Source organism: Aulonocara stuartgranti (genome assembly GCF_965226115.1).
Source record: "Aulonocara stuartgranti genome assembly, chromosome: 18".
Lineage (NCBI taxonomy): Eukaryota > Metazoa > Chordata > Actinopteri > Cichliformes > Cichlidae > Aulonocara > Aulonocara stuartgranti.
The window spans coordinates 13,324,896-13,348,375 of NC_138954.1; the positions used below are offsets into that span (position 1 = coordinate 13,324,896).

The 23,480-nt window shown below is 38.5% G+C and overlaps 2 protein-coding genes across 4 annotated transcripts; one reads left to right on the top strand and one right to left on the bottom strand.

The window, feature by feature from the left end:
* Positions 1-1,849: 1,849 nt before the first annotated feature.
* On the top strand, positions 1,850-11,109 carry e2f5 (E2F transcription factor 5). Of its 2 annotated transcripts, none has more exons than XM_082512728.1 (8): positions 1,850-2,218; positions 3,416-3,525; positions 3,705-3,862; positions 4,398-4,510; positions 4,977-5,289; positions 8,887-9,024; positions 9,265-9,303; positions 10,243-11,109. In XM_082512728.1, exons 1-8 carry the CDS (start codon positions 2,090-2,092, stop codon positions 10,317-10,319), a joined length of 1,077 nt encoding a protein of 358 aa, XP_082368854.1. In that variant the 5' UTR covers positions 1,850-2,089; the 3' UTR covers positions 10,320-11,109. The 2 variants fall into 2 exon arrangements, with proteins under 2 accessions (XP_082368854.1, XP_082368853.1); XM_082512727.1 differs by having other exon boundaries at positions 4,971-5,289; positions 10,243-11,070.
* A 255-nt stretch (positions 11,110-11,364) lies between these two features.
* ackr4a (atypical chemokine receptor 4a) lies at positions 11,365-21,835 on the bottom strand. 2 transcript variants are annotated; one of them, XM_082512726.1, is made up of 4 exons: positions 21,643-21,835; positions 20,880-21,065; positions 20,382-20,453; positions 11,365-14,947 (listed from the first exon to the last, which is right to left on the bottom strand). In XM_082512726.1, the coding sequence occupies exon 4, from the start codon at positions 14,930-14,932 to the stop codon at positions 13,826-13,828; it is 1,107 nt and encodes a 368-aa protein (XP_082368852.1). In that variant the 5' UTR covers positions 14,933-14,947; positions 20,382-20,453; positions 20,880-21,065; positions 21,643-21,835; the 3' UTR covers positions 11,365-13,825. The 2 variants fall into 2 exon arrangements, with proteins under 2 accessions (XP_082368852.1, XP_082368851.1); XM_082512725.1 differs by lacking the exon at positions 20,880-21,065 and having other exon boundaries at positions 21,643-21,834.
* Between the last annotated feature and the right edge of the window lie 1,645 nt (positions 21,836-23,480).

Genomic DNA, 23,480 nt, shown 5'->3' on the forward strand with positions numbered 1-23,480 from the left:
TCTACTTTAAGCAACAGTCTGTAAATATCTGGGAACTGAGGAGATCAGTTCTTGGACTTTTGGGAGAATGGTGTTCCATTCTTGTCTGATTCTAACTGCAATGAAAGGTCTGGACTGTTGGAGGCCGGTTTGGCACATGGACACCTCTACTGTGAAGTCCTGCTGTTGTAATAGCTACAGTATTTGGTTTAGCATTGTCTTGCTGAAACATGCAAGGCCTTCCCAGAAAAAGATGTTGATGGGAGCATATACCGTAGTTTTCGGGTCATAAGCCGCTACTTTTTTCCCACACTGTGAACACTGCGACTTATACTGACGTGCGGCTAATGCATTTCTTTTTTCATGCGGCCAAAAACATTTTGCCTGGTAACAGTAGACCAATCAAAATGACAAGTAGTGTATATATACACGGTATATATTTTTATCAGTTGTTAAGAGACGTTGTAATGTTGTTTGTGCACTGTTCCGTAAAAAAACCATAAGCAACGTAATTTGTGTGTTACGATACGTACGTAGACTTAAAGGTAGCCGTGTTACAGGCGCTGTTCGAGGAAAAAAAGCATTTGCAGTATGTATTTTTGTATGTTACCATAACGTTTATGTTACCATGTTTATGTTACCTTATATTAAACGTTAAAAATCCTCACGTGTAATATTTCTGTGTAAATATCTCATATTACAGGTGAAACGCATACGGCTTAAAATCCGGTGCGGCCTGTACAAGTACAAAATTGATTTTCTTTCTACAATTAGAGCATGCGGCTTTTAATCAGGTGCGCTCTGTAGTTCGGGAATTACGGTATATTGCCCTACAACCTGTAGACCCTGCAACATAAATAGTGCATTTCCAGAGGTGCAGGCTGCCAATTTGCCATTGATGCTAATGGACCCCTATATCATCAGAGATGACAGGCATATAATATTTAATTTTGGCCTTGTCCCAGAATCTTTTGATGCTATCACATACTGTAGATGATGAGATATTCAAAGTATTCACAATTTCACGCTGATGAACAGTTTTCTGAAATTGTCATTTATAATGCAATTTGTAGTGCAGGTCTTTTTTTTCATATTTGTGAACCTGTTCTTCCTCTGCTTATCTTTACTTCTGAGAAAATCTGCCTCTATGATACACCTCTCTTTTTATAACCAGTCACATTACTGACCTGTTGCTAGTTAATTAGTAAAATAGTCCTTTGGCCTCTCTCTCTCTCTCTCTCTCTCTCTCTCTCTCTCTCTCTCTCTCTCTTTTAAATCATTTTTTTTCAGGCTTTCATTGTCCCAGTGCTGTCCTTTTTGGGATATGTTGCTGCCATCCATCAAACTCAAAATAAGCTAGAACTTGTCATTATAAAACAAAATGTCTCAGTTGTGAATAACAAAACACCCCATGGGATCATGAGATTTAAAAGTCACTTCACTGTGATTTTACAGATGTCCAAACATTTTTGTAATTTGTGTTAAATAGGTGCTATATATAATCCTGTATATAGGATTAGTTGTTAGGATTAGTTGATTTTTCCCCATTTTAAAAAATAAAAATGACAAGAATGTTAAGTTACTATGACTTATCAAGTAAAGATAAAAAAAAAAGTTAATTTGAATATAGTGTTTGGGAATTTTACCAAAATATGATAAGATATACTTAGATGGTATGAAATCCTTGTTAGGAAAGCTAAATTTAAACACGACCTATAACAAAATAATTTAAATAAGTAGAATAGCTCAATAAAATGTTATATGTTTTTTTTAATTAGTTAAAAAAATGCTAACCTATATTTTTGGCTGCTATGGGCTTCCATACTAATACTAATCGTACCGATTGGTCAGTGATGTTTGATGTGCGGGGAGGCGGGACTTAGTTGGCACGAGCTCGGCGGTGGGGGTCGACCGTGGCACGAGCCGCAAATGGGTTGCCATAGCAACAGGACCCTAACGTAACGTCCGTTCATTTAAAAACCCTTCAGGTGCTGCTATCGTCCCGTTAAGGGATCCGGCGTTATTTGCTATTTAAAGAAATTATCGTTATTCTCATTAAAACGTAGGTGGCTGAGTAAAAACAAGTAAGGGTTTCTTTTATAAAAAGAAGATGGAGTTTGAGACGACTGAGACGGCACCCTCGACATCGAGTCGCCATGAGAAAAGTTTGGGGCTCCTCACTATTAAGTTTGTCAGCCTGCTCCAAGAAGCCAAGGACGGCGTCCTTGATTTGAAAGTGGTCAGTAAAACGGAGACGACGGGTTTTGTGGGTTGTTTTGGGGGGAGCATTAAGTGGTGTTTTCCACTGACAACATTAATACAACAGATGCGAACAAAGGGCTGTCGGTCATTACGGGTCCAGTCAGGTATACTGATTTTTTTAACAGGTGGACTAGCAAGCCGCCATTACCCGGACTCCTCCTTTATACTTCCACTGATACTCAAAAGGGTTTTTTTTTCTTCATTAAAGAAATTTTTTTAGAGTATTTGTTGACAGAAAATTAGCTAATCATTGTATTTCATATGCTTTATCAATTTATCGTGTGTTTAATGCTAAATCAGGCCTAATTGAATTGCACTAAAATACACTTAGCAGTCTCCCTTGAAACCTACTTTTAATGAGCGACCGGGGAGATGCCAGAGTGGCACCCTGATCCCCAGTCTTTTTGCATTATGATTAAACATGGCATTATCCTGTGACCCAGTGTCACCAGGTTCATATGTCCATGGGCTATAAGATGAAATAGGAATCATCTCCTTTTAAAAGAGAAGGCTAAGACTTAACTCCTGAAATTAAGGTTTCTGCCTACCTGTCTTTATGCTCCTGAGACCTAGCAGATATCAATTGACTCCCTGTGGGATCCTGCAGTAACATATAACAATGCGGTACCCAAATCAAATTTTTTCCAGTCAGTTTTATATATGTAATTGATTTCATCTATTCAATTTCCCCACTAGCAATGTCCTTAAGTATTGGGCATCTAGTAAAATTTGTAAATGACTTTTACACTCCAGTGCTCTCCTTGGAGACTTCTGTTTCATGTTAACTGCCTGTGTCAATCTCTGATCTACTTGAAGCTTTAATTACTGCAACTGTTTATTTATTTATTTATTTTTTATCATTGGTAGCATTTTCCCTCTCTTCTTGCCCGCCAAACTTGGGCAATGTTTACACAGCAGGTTACTCAGCCCTTTCCCTCCTCCCTTTGCCTCTGGTATTGTATAACTGGCTTCTTCTGCCAAGGAGTTTGATTTGTTATTTTGTGCAGCTTAATTTGCCAAATTCCCTATTTCTTGGATTCACCGATGAAGCATTTCCTGCAGAAACTTCCTGGTATCTATGATGGACCTGCAAGTGTATATCTCAAGATGCTATAAACGAACAGCTGATATGGAAATATGGATGTGATGTTGATATGTCTGTCTGAATTAACAGGCTGCAGACAGCTTGGCAGTGAAGCAGAAGAGGAGGATATATGATATCACCAATGTACTGGAAGGGGTGGGGCTAATTGAGAAGAAAAACAAGAATGTAATCCAGTGGAGGTGTGAGACAAAATGTTTACTATTTCAAAAAGTTGTTATTATTTTAATGTTCCTGTAGATTTAAAAATGCATGCAGAGTTGGTGCTTACATTAATTTAAAGATAAACACACTTTAATTGAAGATGAAGCAGATGGAGCAAATGCTGAGAAAACATCCTTATCCTGTACGTTATGTTAAGGGGTGAGAACATAGCCAGCCAAACTGAGGAGGCTTTGGAGCAGGTAAATGTCTTAAAGGCCCAAATTGCTGAGCTGGAAGCCCAAGAGAAAGAGCTGGACAACCAGAAGGCCTGGCTGGAGGAGAACATCAAACACTTGAACCACGATCCCATTGTCAACACATATCCTTTTTATGACTACATTTTTGAAATAAATGTTTTTATTTAGTTCACTTGGAGACACTGCTTTTGTGCATCTCATGTCATCGCTCTGCCTTTTCTATCATATGTTGGCAGAAGAGAAGTTCTGATTTTCTTTTTCATCTTAAGACTTTGTAAAATAACCAAATCTTAACTCATTTTTTTCATATTAAATGAGTAAAATATCTGTTAGTAGGGCTTGCTTTGTTTTGCAGTGAAATATCACCAGGTGTTTTTTTTGTACTGTTGTCTGCATGGTTTGTAATTCTAGTTCCCTCGAGGCCCCATTTACTCAGTTCAGAGACAACAAATCCTTCTCTGATCCTTTTAACATTGTTTGCCTATTGATCAAAGAAAACACTATAAAGCAGGGATTATAAATATAATTGCCATTGTCAAGTAGTGAAATGACATCCAGGCTAATCCCGATTTGCACAATGCTCACAGTTCTTGTTTTTCAAGTTTATTGTCTCCATTTCCTTCAAACAGTAATCCGGCTTCTTTAACACTTCTACACATATAAATTTGTGACGCATGAAGACATCTGCAGCGCTTTTAGTGAAGAAACACTTCTAGCTGTTGTGGCTCCTGCTGGGACTCAGCTGGAGGTGCCACTGCCAGAAATGGTAGTATTGCTTTGGTTGTATAGAAATGTACTGTTTTATTTGACTCTGCTTTAATGAGAACAGACGCCAGACACAGCACAGGCTTTATCTAGCAGATTTTATTACAGGTGGATAAAAGCTTGTGAGTGAGCTGCAAGATTCTCGTTACATTTGGCTTTTTATTTTGTACATAAGTGTACATATGTGTGCTCTAACATCAATCAGCTAGCCTGTAACTTTATGAGCGTCTAGATATTGCTGTGATGGTAAACAGTAAAACTGTAAAGTTGCACAGAAACTAAACAGTGCAAACCTAAAAACACTGCACATTTATCTGACAGTTTTCTGTGTTTATCACTGCAAGCATCTTATTTCATGCCCTTGTGATCATGTGATCAGTTTTAAATATTCTTAAAAAAAAGATCAACTATATAACTGCTTTATTAAATGACATACTTAATGACATGCTGCTGTTTTTAAGGGTCAGAGTGGTCAAAAGAAGTACCAGGTGAACCTGCGCAGCCACTCTGCTCCCATTCAGGTCATGCTTATCAACAGAGATTCAGATTCCAGAGTGCCTGTGGTCTTCTCTGTACCCCCCACTGATGACATCTGTCAGATGCCAACTCCACCCAGCACCCCCGCGAGCCTGCAGAGATTCCCTCTTTCAGTTTCCACTTCCAACACCAACACCACCTCTTGCTGCAGCCAGGAGTCTTTCTGCTCAGACCACCAGATGGTGCTGCCAGAACATGATGATGTGCTGACTCCGTCGGCCACCCCTCCTGACGTGCAGATGGGTAAGGATGGGCTTTAGGGCATGTGAATTTTAATGCTGTTGAAGTTCTTCAACAAAACCACCACACAGTTTTACTGCCTGCTAAAGAGGCTGCGGTGAACACATGTGTAATAAAAATTTTGCATTTGTAGTCAAGAAAAACTTCTACAACCTGAGTCATTTGTGAAATTTAAAGTGGCCTCAGAAGAAACTTCTGACATAGTGACCAATTCAGAAGAACTAGGTTTACTTTCTGATGTTCAGTTTTCGTTGGAATAGTTTTTACTAATTATATAGTCAACCAATTTGTGGTGCTACATAAGGTTTCAGGTTTTCGGTGTCAGAGTCACACACAGGAGCAAATGTGAAAACCACTGCACTAGGGTAATAAATATTACTTGTTGTAACTTTATTGCAGTTTATTGTTTGATAACAGCATTTTGGTTATTTTGTAAATGATTTAATTGCTAGCCATATGTTTAGTGAGAGCTGTTAATTATAGATTAAATTTTCTGCTAAAAAAGAGCATTTAATACATATTTTCATTAGAAGACTTCCTATCCTTTGTTGTAGACTTGGAAGTTACTCATGTTTAGCTAGGAAAAGAAAGTTTTCAGGAAGCCATTATATGTTGTTCTGATGTCGGTCAGTTTATGTTTTGTACACCCCTTTTTTGAGGTCCTATATAAAGACTGTCGTTTCTATAAAAAAATAAAAATAAATAAATGTATCAAACATCATATATTCTTAAAAGAATGAATGTGTCCTAACACACATGATAGTGTGTTTTCTTTTAAGAAAGACACACTGTCGATGTTAAACAATGAGTGATCTACTATGAGTGATGGGTGCTTTTGCTGTTACATTTGATTTGTAAGCACTGCCCTTCATTTAACTGCTTTTAACAATGGAGTTTGCGTTCCTCTTCTTTCTGTAGTGCCAGATTGTTATGGATGTTAACTATAAATCTATAGTTATAAATCCCATGCATGTTGGCTTAAAGAAAGAAACTGATAAAATATTTTAGATATAATGTGAAGGTGGTATAAACTGGCCTCAAGTAACAGTTGCGCATGTTGTTTCTGAACTTCAGTGCCTATTTTAACAGAATAAACTGCATGTGTGGTCCTGATTTTTAACACTTTAATGTATTTAAGCCTCAGGGGGCCCCAGGCCTGTGTACTGGGAGTGCCAGTCACAAGTCTGGATAAATGGGAGGAGGATTGTGTTAGTAAGGGCATCCGGCGTGAAATCTGTGTCAGAATAAAACGTGCAGATGTGTCCTCTGTGGTGACCCCTCAGGAGCAGTCAAAAGTGCTTCCTTCTTCATTTAAGGATTTCACTTCTGGTATTTTTGATGTTCACATAGTCATGTCTGGTCATGGCCGGATGCATTGCAACACTTCTTGGCATATTACTGCAACCGGTACTGTGCAGCCTTTGCTGGCATTTATTCAAAAATAGTTCCTTAACAATACCAGAAATTACCAAATCCACACCATAACTTTCAAGGTGAAGAAAAACTTGCATTATCATTATTTTTAATGGTAAATAGAGGTAAATGTAATTCTTGTAATTCACCGTGTAAAATTCTCAATTTGCTATTTACTTTTTAGTATCTGGTTATAAAGGTGTTTGTCAGCAGCACTGGAATGCAAAATGATTGGCCTGTCAGTCTTATAAAAATATCAGAGGATCTCCTGGTTGTTTAACTGTATTGCAGGATGGCTTCAGGGAAATGTTTTGCCTACAGACACAGTCCAGACAGACTCAGCTTCCAGTAAACCACGTACGCAACATCAACATGGAAGTCATAGATGTTTTATTGTGAGGTAACGTGGAAACAAGCCTCACTTGACAGGAAGCTGCTTGTCAGTCAGTTGTCTAGTGAGTTCTGAGTCACTGAATGTGGAGCTTGTGTATTAAAATAGCTGCAATTCCAAAACGGTTGCTGCAGTACTTTTCTTAAAACCCTTTAAAGAAACCGGAAAGTCTGCACTTTAATCAGACACTGTCCACGGACAACACTTAAATTGATTATGTAAATGTGATTGATTTATTGTTTTAAAAGTATTGCTGTTTATCAGCTGACTTGGAAGTATTAGCTGTTGTAGAGTCTTGACATGCAAGAACAGCAGAACTTATTAGTTGCTACTTTCTTCTGTAATACTATACAGTGCTAATATCTTGAAACAAAAAATAAAACTGCTGTCTGTCACTATGTTCCCTCTCTTAGCAAGCTGACTTTCAGAGTTACATGAACCAGATCTAGGCCGTAAGAAAAGAATCTAAAGTCTTAGGAAAACTGTAGCGTCAGTATGCACAGTTTGACCCATTTCTTTGCAGATTTACTTCAATCTCTTGTAGCTTGTGAAAAAATGATAAACAAGGAGAGTATGAACAAAATTTTGCACAGAAAACTTGATCTTCAATAACCTCAAAGTGCTGTTACTATGGGACAGTTTCATTTTTATTTATCAGATTCTCTGGAATAACATTCTCCACCTAAATGAGTCACAAGATATCAAATTTCTCCCAATCGCAGCTACTTGACAACTTGTTTACACTGCTTAAAGGTTGCCTCACCACCTGCCTAATACTGTGGAAAAATACACTTGTGCAAAACAGCTCTGGCCCCTCTGAGTATGGTCACAGGACCGCTGAAGTTAACCTGTGGTGTCCGTCACCAGGATGCCTGCAGTGGGTCTTGTTGGCGCTCCCTTAATTTGACTTGTTTTTGTACATTTCTGTAATGCTGAGACTGGATTCCATGCAACCTGTGGGCAGCCTGTTAAGGGTTATAACAGTATTTAGGTGGGTGGTGCTTGTAACATCCACGTTGATGCCAGTTTCCCTCCATCAGAATATTGCATTGCGGTGCCATATACTTCACTGGTTTTAATGTGGCTAATCATTGCATATGTTCATGTGGCTTTATTAAAAAAAGACTTCCAGTATATCTGACAGATCGACAGCTGACAGCTCTAAGTTTTATAGAGGATGAGTCAGAGTTGCACTAAAAGTAGCAGAGTGTCAAAGCGAAACCCAGTCTGACCATCCTTCCAGAAAATAAAAAAATGAGGAATTGCCCCAACAAAATCACAAGACCTTTCACTGAATGATTTTTACTTACTCAACATTTGGAAACACTTGGATTCTGTAAAATGAAAGCTTATGGTATGTTTTGCACAGTGGTGTGTAGATGAGAAGCCAGTGCATAGGGTTGGGTGTGTTTATTTTTTTTGTACATTAAGAATGAGTTAGGTAAAAATAATTCAGATTTAAAGTGGGCCATGTATAGGATTCTTTTCAGGCATGACCTCGTGGACATTAATAAATTAACAGCCTTTTGGCATTAACTTCTTATTTACTGGACAAATGAGATTGGTGGTAATCATGTTTTTCGAACTCTTACATTAACCCTGGAGAACCCATGGGGTCAGAGCCGACCCCATTGGTTTTTGAAGGAAACCATGGGGTCAAATTTGACCCCATGGGTTCTCCAGGGTTATAGTAAACAAGTGCACATTCCAACATTTGTTGTTTTCTGCCTCCAGATAACTTAATCCTTCATTATGAGGTTAAGTGACCTTGTTTCGACTCCTCATTCTGTCTGCAGTCTATCACGGTCGACCAGTGATGGGGTTGGAGCAGCAGGAGATGGACTTGGTGGACCAGGAGTTCCAGTCTGTTCTGGATGTGAGCAGCCTACTGAAGCTCAGTGCCACTGGAGACCACATGAAGGATAACCGAGAGGGTGAGGCCCAGGGATATGAATAGAATCATAAGTCTTTTTCCTTTTTTTAATGTTTACTTCACATTTGTTTCAGTTCTGATTCAGTTGACGTTCTTAGGTCTAAGCATGCTTTTATTTAATGTTTTTTCTTTCAGTGGGAGGAAAGGAATGAATTGTTTACAGATATGCTACAAATGGTCCAGAACAGTGAACGTTTAACACCACAGTGGAATAGAAACATGTTTTTAATTTTCTTTGTAGGAGCTGTTGACCTGATTGAGGAACTCATGTCCACTGATGGTAAGCATCACAGCACCTGTTTTAACTACATTCAGTATCTACGCTTAAATATATATTGCTGCTCACCCCTCCACAGCAGTGCATTGCTTGGCTTCCATTCATCGCCCCAATTTTCTGTAATGCTGTCTAATTGGGGGCACACTTACCCCTAACTACTGGAGGTAGTCTACCTACATATAGACCTCCATAAAGTCCTATTTCAGATAAACTGAGACCCCTAACTCTGTTATAAAGCTCTCTGGTTTTACCTTTCAGACCTTAGGCATCACTATAATGTGTCCATTTTAACGACTGGAGGTCAAAGAGAAGACATTCAAATGATTAACAGATGCTCCTGAGTTAATGCTAACATCCTGATGCTTAGCAGGTTTATTATTTGACATATTTAACATCTTAATTTGGCATATTAACATTTCCCAAAAAGTTGCTTCTGTTCACCTGGGAGTAGTGTTTTCAGTGGGAGAAACATTTCATCAGTCACCCAAGTCATCCACTTCTACAGTCTAAAGAAGAAATGCTGCTCTGACAGCACAACTCTTTGGGCTTAAACTCAAAAATAAAAGTGTAAAATTACCGAAAAAGTTCTGGTAGCTCATTGTTCAAAACATTTTTGTTAATTAAGAAAAGGGAAATTTCTATAGTAGACTACGAAAAAAACAGGAATGTTAAACATGAATATAAAATGTTATTTAATTGTTTATCTATTAAAGGAGCTGTAAAACTTATGAAAATACAGATGAAAGTGTAAATGTTTGCCCTCCTTCACATTTTCCAAAGCAGTGCAGCGGGCTGGATTAATGTCTTTGTCGGGCCAATTCTGAACTCTGGGCCTTGCCTTTCACATTCTGATCTAGGTCCTAAATCATCAACAGCTGGAATGTGTGTTCAGTGTGGGTGCCATCTTTTCATTTTTGCACTGATTCCTTTCTCCAAATTCAGGTATAGACTACAGCTTCAACCTGGATGACAACGAGGGAGTGTGTGACCTGTTTGATGTGCAGATCCTGAATTACTGATGTCTGACAGTGACTCTGATGCACACTCTTACAATCTTGAGAAGCACTTTCTGCCTCTTAAAAACTGTAAAGATTTGTCCTATTTGTTAAAATTTCAGAGATGATACTTTGATATACCACTGTCATCTTACAAAAACAAAAAACAAAGACTTCACTGATGTGCACCTCACAGCTAAACATATCCAGACTCTGTCCAGCAAAAAGTGCCTGATTTAATGAACCATAAGGTATTTATAAAGCCATGAGCCACGAGGTCTCAAGTAAACAGAGAAATCCTTCACATTCCTGCTGCACTTTTGTGTCTCTGTATTTTTCCACATCCAGCGGAAAGCTTGAGTTGTTGATAACTGTTTTCCTTTGCACAGCTTATCCACTTTTGGGACTGTAACATTGTTGTAGATAAGTTGAACTTTGCAATAACATTTCAGTATTTGCTTCTTTGATGATCCAGTTCAGGAGATGTAAGCTTTGTCTTCATGCAGTACGTCTTCATCTGTTCAGTTTCCCAGTTAAATTTCAACCACCGTTTTGTATTTATTGAATTAATGGTTTGGCTACATTTTGTTTACCTTGTTTTTGTGAAAATGTCAGAAAGTTTTCTTTTCTAAATTATTGTGATACTGCCATTTTAGGCCTCAGTTTATCCTATCATTAGTTAAATAATTGAATATTTTTACTTATTTAATTTAAAAAAAAAGTAGTTCAGGTTTGAAACTGAAGTTAGTTGACTGCCTTAATCATAATTTAATTTAATTTGTTGCACTTTTGTTCTAAATATAGTACAAATGCAGAGTTGGTTTTTTTTTTTGTATACTTCATTTTTTATTGTAAGATATATTGTTTATGTTCTCAATAAATCAGTTTAATGAGCACAGTTGTATTTGCAAAGGAAATTCATGTAAGGAAAATGAACAAAAATCACTCGAATGCAAATTTTGAGTCTGAAACAAGTAATTGTTTTCAAAATTGTCTTGAATCACACAGAAGGTATGCAACAATTCAAATTGGATCAACCCCCTCCCCCCCCCCCCCCCCTTTTTTTTTTTTTCTTTTTTGGCTCAAAGTGTTTTGCTCTTTTAACAGATGGATAACATTTCTCAGATGCTTTCCACATTGTGTGACCTGCAGTATACACCAATACTTGAGTTCCACCAGCTGGGATGCAGGGAAAAAAAAATACCAAAGAATAATAAATAAACCTCACATCTAATGAATAGAAAATGAATGACACAAGTAAACATTCGATTGTATACATTTTGTCAAATTGGAGCATTTAAAAAAAAAAAAAAGGAAAAAAGAAAAAACAAGTTGCAACAGACATCAAAAACATTTGAACTATGCAGTATCCTGTTTACATCTGTCAGGGTTAATGATGCCGATGCTGGACGGTAAGGGTAACAATATCTGAATGTGTCCAGCCCTCCCTCTGTCTGCAGCTACACATTTTCTAAGGAATTTCAGCTCAGTGGTAAACCCATATGTAGTGATAAAGTACGATTACAAACTTGTCGTCATTGACTCATAAAAAAGTGTTTTTTACCCCGCTGTGCAGCCTCGGCTCTCAGTGCAGAGGAGCGAATCTGTGTGTGGAAAAATGTGTGTTTCAGATGTTCCTAGGAATTCAGGAAACAACAAATGCGGCGTTCCCACATCAAACCAAAGTCCCAGTGGATGTAGATATATCACACGATTCTGAAACACCAGCAGCGCACTACAGCAATTCTGTTGATGGTTAATGTTTGTTGGTTTTTTTTGTTTTTGTTTTTTTAAGAGTTTTCAGGATACATCCTGAGCTGAGAAAAACAGATATTTGGCAAACATACAGAGGTTTAAAGTCTTTGCTCACCCTTTCATAGGTGCACGATATAATATCTGGTTTACAGGCTGTGCAGATTATTACATGAAATGGGTCTGGAGTTTTTATTCATGGTTGATTGTAATTAGACAAAGCACTTTTTCAACAAAGCTGAAGTTCTAGCAGGTCTGGTTTTTCTTTCCTTTGTGGGTGTTTTTAGTGTGTAATGCAGAGAGAGTTTAGTAATAAATCTTAACTGTGTGGGCAGAGTGCAAGTTTCTGGTGAAATTTCAGAGAAGCACAAGTCTACTGAACTCCTTATATTACGTCCTGCAAGATATTAAAAAAGGGTGAGGTAGGACATTAGGTTGAAAAAACAAACAAACAAACAAACCTGTCAAAGAGAGCATAAATCTCTAACTCTGCAATCTAGTATGTTCTTTAAAAGAAGGCCAGCTCAAAAACAAGACCTGAAAGACCACAGAAAGCAACTAAAGTGGAATATTGCAGAATTCTTTCCTTGGTTTAAAAAAACAACCAAGAACACTGGGGAGGAGGTAGACATATTATTGGCAAAGTCTACTCTCCAGATACACCCTCATGATAAATGATCAGCACAGTGTGTTTCACAAGGTGCAAACCGCTGGTTACATTCAGCAACATGAAAGACAGATTAGACTTTCCCTTTTTTTTTTTTACAAATGAAACCAAGATGAACTTTTATCAGACTGATACGACAAGAAACATATGGAGGAAGAGAGAAATGACTCGTGATATGAATCAAACCACATCATCTGTCAAACATAGTGGAGGCAGTGTTATGGCATTGGCATGGCTGCCAGTGCAACCGGGTCACTAGTGTTTGATGTGCCTGCTTATAGAAGTAGCTGGATGAATTATGAAGTGTACAGGCCTGTAGTCTCTGCTCAGATAGCATTTTACAGTGCACACGGAAAAAACCCAAAACATCCTGGAAAATCAACCCAAGAGTTTCTCGGGGCAGAGAGCTGGGATATTCTTAACTTGCCACTTGGTCACCTGACTTCAACTTAGAAAAGCATGCTTTTTGAATCCAAAAAAACAAGCAGCAACTGAAGTAGCTGTAGTAAGAGCCAAGTGGAGTATCTCAAGAAATGAAATGCAGCAGTTGGTGATGTCCGTGGACTTGGATTTTCATCCAGCTATTAAAAAGAATCCTTATATCTAAAATTTATTTTAAATATAAAATCAAAAAATTTCCAGATTTTGAAAACGGAGCACTGTGTATAAGAATGTCCGTAATTCTTGAAAAGTTAATGCAATACTTGAATTAGTTCTCAGTGAACCCACTGTGGTGGATGTCATTGTCACTAATGGATACTACTGTAAATAAATACATCTACTCCTGCAAAGAGTAACTACAAACTGTCTCAGCAGGTCTTTTCATAAAATATATGTGGCTGAAATGATTTTTTTTTCTCTTCAACAGAGGGCAAAAGTAATATATATTGGAGCTCTTTGAAACCAGCACATAAACTGTTCGCTTTGGCAGAAAAAGACTGTTTTTAGGAACAGACTGTTAAAACTAGTGGAATTTTTGAACAGTTTAATGATTTGCAAGCATTTTGCTACTGCTGCTACACCCTACATCAACAAAAGCTTTATATGCTCTCCTGCTGGACCTTGTGTGCATATATAGACACATAGACCTCGCTGACATTTTAGTCATGTCTCATATTGAGAATGAGTTTGTCTCTTGGGATGCAGTGTGGGAGTTGAATGACATTTCCATCCCCTCCTCCACATTAGTTTCTGTTGTTTTGCTTCCCCTCTTCCTTCGCTTCGCTTCAAACTTCTTGGCCACTCTCATCATGTGCATCTTAAAGGAAGACCCCACAAAGGCATAGAGGATCGGGTTCAGACAGCAGTGAGTGAGAGCCAGGCTTTCTGTCACCTGAGCCGCCTGATCAAGCACCTTACTCGCCCCGCAGTGGGTCACTAAACTGTAGACTGTATCCATTGCCCGATACACCTTAACCACGTTGTAAGGCAGCTGAGTCATCACAAACACCCCTACGACAATGAGAAGGACACGCAGAGCTTTCCACTTCTTCCCTCTGCTCTCATCAGGGAGGCCCCGGAGTGCACAGCCCACCCGCCAGTAGCAGGTCACCATGACCAGCAGAGGAAGTAGGAATCCCAACAACACCTCGACCACCTCTAGGACAGCTTTACCTCCTCGAGCCATAGATGAAGGATAGATGGTTAGACAGATATTTCTATCAGATGCCTGCCTCACTTCTGAGCGTATTAAATCAGGAAGGCCAAGGAGGAAAGCTGTCACCCAAACAGCTAAACACACCTTCCAACAGCATTTCCTGGTGAACGCCCTCTGTAGCCATCGTCTTTGGTCTCTATCCTGTGCTCTGACCAGCGATAAATAACGATCCAAGCTGATGCACGCCAGCAGCAACATGCAGCAGGTGAAATTCACTGTGTAGCAGGCGGACACGATTTTACAAACAACCTCCCCTAGCTCCCAGCCCCTTGCAGCATCAGCAGCCCAGAAAGGGAGCGTGAGGAGCAGGAGCAAGTCGGCCACAGCCAAGTGGGTCAAGAAGGCATCTGTCATGGTCTTCAGGCGTTTGTGGTAGGCGTAGACAGCCACGACTAAAACGTTTCCAGCCAGTCCCACCACCAGACACACGGTGTACATGATGGGCAGGAAGAGGGCTGCGAAAGATCGGATGTCCCCTTTCTCGCATACGGCAGGATAGTCATCATAGGTGAAGTTGTAGGTGGTGTTTTCATAGTCGTAGTCTTCCTCTGAGAATTCCATGTTGATGATATAAAACTGTCAAGGGAAATACAGATGTAAACATTCACAAAAATATACATCCCCAGAGTGATACAAACAACAAACACTTGCAGGATTTATATACGAGGCAGATTTAAATCCAGTTCTTGAGATATGACTTAACTGCAGTAATTCAGGGCAGTCATTTAGAATTTCCTTGATTATCCTCTTAGAAAAAACCCCAAAACCCTGAAACCTTAGAGATTAACCAAATGAAACTTTATTTATGTTGTAAGAGCACTGTACGTTTCATTCTCTTTCAAGCTTTTCTTTTTTCCTGTCCTCCAGTCTCTCTTGATCATTCGTAGTAAAAGCTATGACTGCATGCGTAATGGTGCATTCTCAACAAAACCAAAGAGGGCATAGTACATTTGTGCAAGTTTAAATATTGTAACATTGCTGAAAAACAGCCTAAGCATGAACCAGCTGGGGTTCTCCTGACACCACTGACAAATCAGAAATGGAGGATGCAGAGATAACGATTGGAGTGGTCTGGTTAAACTTTGCTTTTAGATAAAACACAGAGAAAATGAACTCAGTTTGGAGAAAGGTAGGCTACACTGTAACGGCTGAAAGTATGTTGCTGTAACGTGATTGGTTGCCGTGCTCCTCCTCTTTTTAAATGTTGGGGACCAATATCTGAGGGGAAAAGTTGGTTTGCTTTTTGTATGAACACACCATATTATTGTAATAATATGGTTAAGTATAGGCTGACCCACTCTCATCGAAACAATAGATATGAGTACAGTGAAATTAATCTGCAAAATGAATAATGCTTGATTATGATCAAAAAAGAAGAAAATGTCACAGGAACCCCAAATTCCAAAACCCAAGTTACAGCATGGCTAGTATGTCATATGATGTGTTTCATATTTTTAAGGTAAGGATGTCAGTAACGCTAGCACAAATTCCCAAAAGCCATACAGCTTTGGGGTTCATGATCACCTCGAATATGCATACAAGAAAACAATGAAAAAGTTTTCCTCATGAAAATTTAATCAACAACTTTAAAGGCAAGTGGCTGTTAGTGTTATAGAGAAGGGTGCAACCAGAGGACGCATTCTGCCATGGCTGTAGTTTTAAAACCGAGTGCTGTAGTTCTCATTTCTATTTTCTCTGTTTTCTTCTCAGCTTCAGTTTTTTTGTATTTTCAAGAGTTTCACTATTGCGAGAAATGCTGAATGAGAGATTGTTCTGAGGGAGTGAAGTCAGTGCAACAGAGGTCAGGATGTATACCACAGGTGATTCATATAACCACTCCTCAAACATAAGAATACTGAACAAATTATATACCTTATTGGTTAAAAGAAGAGAGGGATTTTGTTGTAAAAATACTGAAAAAAGCAAAAAGCATTTCACCGTGTCTTTAAACATTCTGCTTGAGCAACAGTCTGCACATTACTTGGCAGGGGGACTATCTTAAATCAAGAAGGAACACAAATTAGAAACTGACAAAAATAAATCAAAATTTAGCGCCACGATTCCTGTAAAGCTGCAGGCAACTATAGATCTGATGTCTGGATTTTATGTTCCCATTACAATAAAACAGTAAAATACAACACTGCTAAGCTGTAAGCAGAACTGGAGCCACATTAGGAAACATTTAGAAACTTCACGTTCCCTGGGTTTAAGAAAATACATGTAAAGAAGAAATACTGCAATCTGGAAACAGTTGTGTGATTGTGTGTTAATTATTCTGTCGTGATGCTATCAGTGGTAACATCTGGACACCATACCCTGACTTGAACTCTTCCTCCCTTTTTGTACCTTCACTTTGATAAATAAAACAAGTTCATTTAGCCTCTGTGCAGACTGATAAGTCCAAAGTGCACTAGTTTCTACCAGTGCATGTTATCAAATTTCCCTGGAGATCCTCTTGCAAAGATTACAGCACATTAATCTCCTCTCCATTGACTTTCACAGGGGAATATTATTGTTGCCACTACATTCATTTGACAATTACATTTATAATTATCTTCAAAGTGTTCCCCTTTTTTAGACATTGATTTCGAGGTTTTTAGAGTCAAGTTCAGAGCACGAGATGCCCACATTTTTTCACTTCTACACACAAATAAATGATCAACAAATAAAGTGCAATGGCACGGGAAATATTTAGAGAACCATGTCAAACATTTGCACAGACTGACCCAATCAAGGTTGTTTGTAATATGATTTTTCCCCTTGTAAAATAAACTGTAGACACAACACTACTGGCAGTATCTTCATTACTTTTGCCTGGTTATATGGGTTTATCATGTGGAATGTTTTTCAGTTAACTGTTGGGCATTATTAAAAGGCCATTGGTTGTTTTCTGCAGAGCAACCATATTCAGAAAAGCATCCTTTCTGTATGTAGTGTCATAGTCATGGACTCTTACATTAAACGTGGCCAAAGTTCTTCATCCTAGACTATTGTCCCAACACCCAACACAGCATTCAGACCATGACTCTCACGGGTGAGAATGATCATTAGAAAGGTGGTGGATCAGCCCAAAACTACACAGGAAGAGTTGTTAATGATCTGAAGGCATTTGTGACCACAGTCACTAAAATGCCATCCGTAACAATCTATACATTAATAGATAGAAATCTTGCAGTTCCTGCAACGTCCCCCTGCTCAAGAACAGACATGTACAGGCCAGTGAACATTTAAATGATACAAGGCTTGGGAGAAAGTGCTGTGATCAGATGAAACCAAAATCAAGCATGGAGCATGGAGGTGGAAAAATATCCTGGGACTGTTTTTATGCCAAGGGTACAGGACAAATTCTTGGACAAGTACCTACTTCCCTCAGGAAAACACTGAAGATGGGTCGTGGATGGTTCTTCCAGCATGACAATGACCCAAAACATACCGCCAAGGAAACAAAGGAGCACAATATGGTCATGGACCATAAATCCCACTTAATGGTCACTATAGCTTACCCTATATATCTTACCCTATCTCTACCATCCTGTCACACCAATCTCCTGCATGTCCACCTTCACTACATCCATGAATCTTCTCTGTGGTCTTTCGCCTCGTCTTATGCTCCAAAGGTATTTGCTCATCTGCCTTCACACCCACATGAACTTGGGTGAGATCCCATTTTTAATCTATAGGGTTTAATGTGATATCAGCCCACCCAATCTATAACAGCTTTAACTCTCCAGGGAAGGCTTTAGACAAGGTTTAGGAGTGCGTGTAAGGGAATTTTCAACCATTCTTCCAGAAATACATTTCTCTAATTCATCCCAAAGGTGTTCTGTCAGGTTGAGGTCAGGACTCTGTGCAGGCCATTTAAGTTCTTCCACACCAAATCTGCCCAACCATGTCTTTATAGACCTTGCTTTATGCACAGGGACCATCCCCCAACTTTTCCCACAAAGTCAGAAGAATGAAACTGTCCTTTCACTGGAATCACAGGCCTCAGATAAAGTCCTGAAAAAACAACCCCCACCCCCTCCACTAAACTTTACACTTGCACAATGCAGTCAGGCAAGTAACGTTCAAACCATTTCAGTGTTGCCTCTATAACTTCATCTCAAAACTATTCAACATAAGCTGTCCCTCTGATATTTTCATTTGTAAAAAATAAATAAACAAAATGAAATAAAGCATTATCGAGAAAGACAGATACGATTTGGAGAACTACTCTGGCCAAGAGACACATCAGACATGACATCAGAGCAGTGGAAATTTTTACTCTGGCCCGATTAGTCTTAGTTTAGATCTAACTGTTTCAAGACACAAAGTTGGTTGGATGTTTGTGGATCCTGCTGTGTAGCACTGAGAAGGAACTGTGATGGTTTGAGAGGATCTTTGTGTGACAAGGTTGATTTATTGTAATTTATTCAGAATTCAAAGGAACACCTAAGTCAACAGCTTGGAACGACAAACAATCATCATCTGTTTGGAGTTTATAGTGAACATTATCTCTCCACCACAGCTGGTTATTGCTGTGGTCCACCCTCCTTGAATGTGGTTCTGCCCCAGGTTTCCTCCTCTAGAAATTGTTCTTTTTCAATGCCACCGTTGCTAACTTGAAATGAAGTTGAATCACTTGTCCTTTAACAGGACAGTGAGCAAACCACCATAACAGATGACCTGGCCTCCTTACTCCCCCAGCGTAGACCCAACAGAGATGGCTTGGGATGAGCTGGATTGTAAAGTGAAGGAAAAGCAACACGTGTTCAGCATATGTGAGAATGGCTTCAGAATAAACATCTTGAGGCAAAATTACCAAAACTAATTAAAGTAAAACTCTTATCAAAGCGTAATGTTAAGGAATGATTTATTATTTGGTGATTATATATTATATTCTGCTATTCCCTATATCTTAACATATTCTACTGTTAAATAGTCTGGTCTGTTTTTGTTGATGTTACGGTACTGGAGCAACTGTAACCCACATAATTTCCCCAGGAATTAATGAAGTATGCTGATTCTGATTCTGATTAAAGACATATGTTGGTTTACAATGAATCCATATGTGTTATTTACACAACCCCAGTTGGTCCAAGCTCACGACCATCCATAATGAGAGCCTGATTCTTGATTGAAGGTTTCTTCAAGATGTCTTGCTATGGAAAGGGACTTTTTTACACCCAGCCAACAAAGTGCTGCTCAAGGAGGAAATTGATGATCTTCTTTTTGTGCAATAATGTTCCTGTTTAATGTTTACTGAGTGCTCATTAGTTTTACTCTGCACTGTAGAAAACAGTAATAAAGGAATAATAATAACTGAGTCGATAAGTTCAAAAATTTCAGTCGTACTATGTTAAAATATAGTCATTTACATGTGAAAGTCCTACACTTAAATAAATGAGAAAAAGGCCATACTCTCACTAATACATGTTTATCTTCGTACAAGCTTGTAAAAGACCTTATCATTTCTTTTTAGTGGATCTGGTGTATTTAAAGTATAAATGATAAAGTGAAAGTACCTCATATTACATGCTGTGCTTGAATAAATATCTGCATGTCACTCCACATTGATTCAGCAAAACAATCTAAGAACCAGTTACGATAAATCACATTTCTAATATTACTTTAAATTGTACTTGCTGCTGATTATTTTACATTCATTTGCATGTAAAGCTATTTAAATCTTTATTTTACTAAAAACTTTACTGGAATGCATGACTCAAGTAAATATCTAACTTCTTATTCAATAACTGCTTCGTTATAATGTTTCTGACTTCTTAATACCTACATTACGAAAAACTGACAAACAAACAGACTTAAATCACTCAGTAATATAAAATATTACAAAAATAAATGAATGGTGACTGCATAGCACAGGTGGAAAAAACGAACTCACAACAAACCTGTCTCTCGTGTTCACCGTAAATCTAAGCAGCCAATCAGCTTTTAAAACGAAGCTTGCATGAATACAATAGAAACATGAATATGTCTCATAGATACATAAAGGTGTTTGATATTTACTCACTGTGTCTTATTAACGATCGGTCCCGTGTGCACAGCGAGCTCGCTCCAAGCTGCTGACCGGCTTCAGACTGCTCTGAGGAGGTACGTTTGATTTGACACCAGCGCAGCGCGTGTGGGCGGGAAGTAAAAAAAACAACAAAAAAACAAATCAGTATGTGAGTTTGATCGATTCAGATTTTTTATTTTAAAGTTTTTGTTTATCTGAAAGGGTAAGCATGTAACACCACTGCATTTATTTTATTTACCTAAACTATTTTTTTGCAATGCATGTGCAGGAGTGGATTATTGTAAGGGACAGAAACTGCCATTGTGAAGTTTCCATTTGTTTCTCCACTGCAAATTGAATAAAACTCTGTATTCATAAATACTAAAATAAAGACTCAAGCTTTGGATTTAACAGAAAGCACATGTGGAGATTTTCGGGCTGCTCAGTGGGCATACCTCGCTCCAGATGTATGTAGGCCCCACAGTAAAAACAAGAAAGAAGCAAAGGATTTACTCAGGGAATCTGGTTGTGCCATCTGGTGCTTTGTTTTCGGGTTTCTCTTCACGTAAATGAAAAACTCCAGCAGAAGCCGGTGGAGAAAATGCACAAAATTCTGCACAAATCAAGGAACTGAACCCTTCATGCTCAAATGCTCCCACTGATGTCCCACCAGTGCTTGGAAGAAACCTATGCACATGCCTGGAGATGACACATGCGGACACACTTGTTACTCTGCATTTGAATACTAAGCCACATCCATAACTCCAAACCCTACACTAAACTTACCCGAACACAGTTTTAACACCTTAAAAACCAACTTGCTTTGCAGCAGTTCTCATAAAGCACAAATTGTTCTAAGCATTTGGTTTAAAGCTGAAACTCATTTTCCAGCCGGATGAGTTTAACAGTAGGTTTCCTCCATATTTTGTCAGATTTAATTCAAATTTAATGTTTGTTAGCTTGCATCAAATATACTCTGCCACCCGGATACTTTGATTATATTTGGGCTGTCTCTGTGTGAAGGGAGCACCCGCTGGTTTCAAATGCATTCACATTTGCAGAAAAAATAAAGGGGACAGGATTTCAAAACAAGTTTTATGTTGCTGCAAAGTTTAACAATGTGATGAAAAACCCTTTTATGTAATGCATGTGATATAAAACAAAGAAAAAGTATTTCTGTTTCCATTTCTATCGTTTTCTGACGTTCCAACAATAATATATCACTGACGGAGTTGTTAAAGGATTTGTCTGTCATCGAGTCAGGAACTGTTCTTACCACTGGGAGGAAATCTGTCCAGTTTCAAGTCCAGCTGAATCTTGTATCCGTGCAGTTCAATTGCACTTCTGAGAAGGATGACTCAGACCGAGAGAAGTCAAGTGACAGGAGACAGAAACCAAGTCACACTAAACCATTTGTTTGTGGTGTTTATTGAGGAATTGTTTCTGTGTCTGAACATGACAGAACATGTTTAGACTGAGTCAGAGTAGACACTCTAAGAACATTTGGACAGGGAGAGTTCAAAGAAGGAGGAAGTAGACCAGTGCCACTGAGAGATGTACTGTATTTCACTGTACGCCCACGCCCACGGCGATAACAGCCTGCAGAGTGAAGAGTGAAGATTTGTTTTTCATCTATCCACATTTGGCAGAAGAACAGAGTTTTTTCTCTTCTGTTCAGCGTTCCCACTGAGGCCAGTTGGAGCTGTTCGATCAACAGGAAACCAACAGACACTCAGTTCGCTCTGATTTTATGAATGAAATTGTTTTGCATTTGTTATTTCTCTGAGTGAGCTGCTCTGTCAGTGATTATCGCAGAAAAATGACATTGTCTTTTTAATTATTACAAAGCGGCCTGCATGGGGCAAAAATTACATCATTACATCCCGCCACACCACAAAGTTGCCCTGCTAAGTTGCAAAACAGAAGATGTCCAAATTCTCAATAAACATGTCCATTAAGGCCACATCAGGCAAGTTGTTGTAACACATTTGATTGGTGTAACAAATACTAAAACTAAGGAGATTTCCTCATGTGTTTTTATTTGGTTTTAGGTTGTTTTAAGCTAGTTTTTATTTGTTCAATATTTTATTAATTTTTCTTTTTTTGCATCTTTAGTTAAATGAACTTTTTTCACATATAGTTTTAGTATTTCATTATTTAACCTTGGTTATTCAATAATCTTGGTGCTGGAGTTTCTAATAACAGTGAATTGGCAGCATATCCTTCAGGCCCTGCGACCTGGCTCTATCACATGCTCTAGAAACTCGGTGGTGATGTAGGATCTCTCTCTCTCTATGTGTGTGTGTGTGTGTAGTACATTCGACAAATAACTAGTTTTTTGTGCTTTAACTCTGGATGACTTTATTTGAAACTGAAATTCATGAAACAATAACAGTTACAGACAGAAGTCTGAAAACTTACTCTTTATTTCATCAAAACCAGTAAAATGAACAAGGCCACATTCAAAACTTGTGAACATAAACATCAAATTATAATTGTATCAGATACATTCATTTATGTAGTGCCTTAATAACCTTTTTATATTACACACATATTTCTTATATACCACTGGTCTGAGAAATATTGTGATTTTTATAGTTATAGTGTCGGTCTTCATTTCTGTTTTTCTTTTTATTTCATCATCTTCAGAAGAAACAAAGCAGGAGACTCACTGAGAAGAAGTGGAGGAATAAATACATCAGTTTGAACAATGTTAATCCATCAACCAGATAAAATAGCAACTGGAGTCATTTAATGTGTTAGTAATCGTTCCCATTGTCTTCACTTTTCATGTACTTACGCGCTAGACGTGATCACTCCTTCACTTCATTCCTTTACTGTATCAGAATTGGAGCCAGACTCCCTCTACGAGTTTTGGGTCTGTTAGGAACAAAACAAAAAATTAAAAATTAAAAATGAACCAGTCCTGCTGTGTTGATCTTCATACCAAAAATGCCACACATTTCTTCATTGTTGCTGCTGCTCAGCAGAAACTTGGACCTGATTCTTGATTTTTTTTTTATTGCACTGTGTGGTTACCTGTAGGGTTGTGGCTTTATGTCTGATCCCTGCTGTGGTTTCTGTAATAAAAAGAGAAAAGGGTTTTAGGGGGAG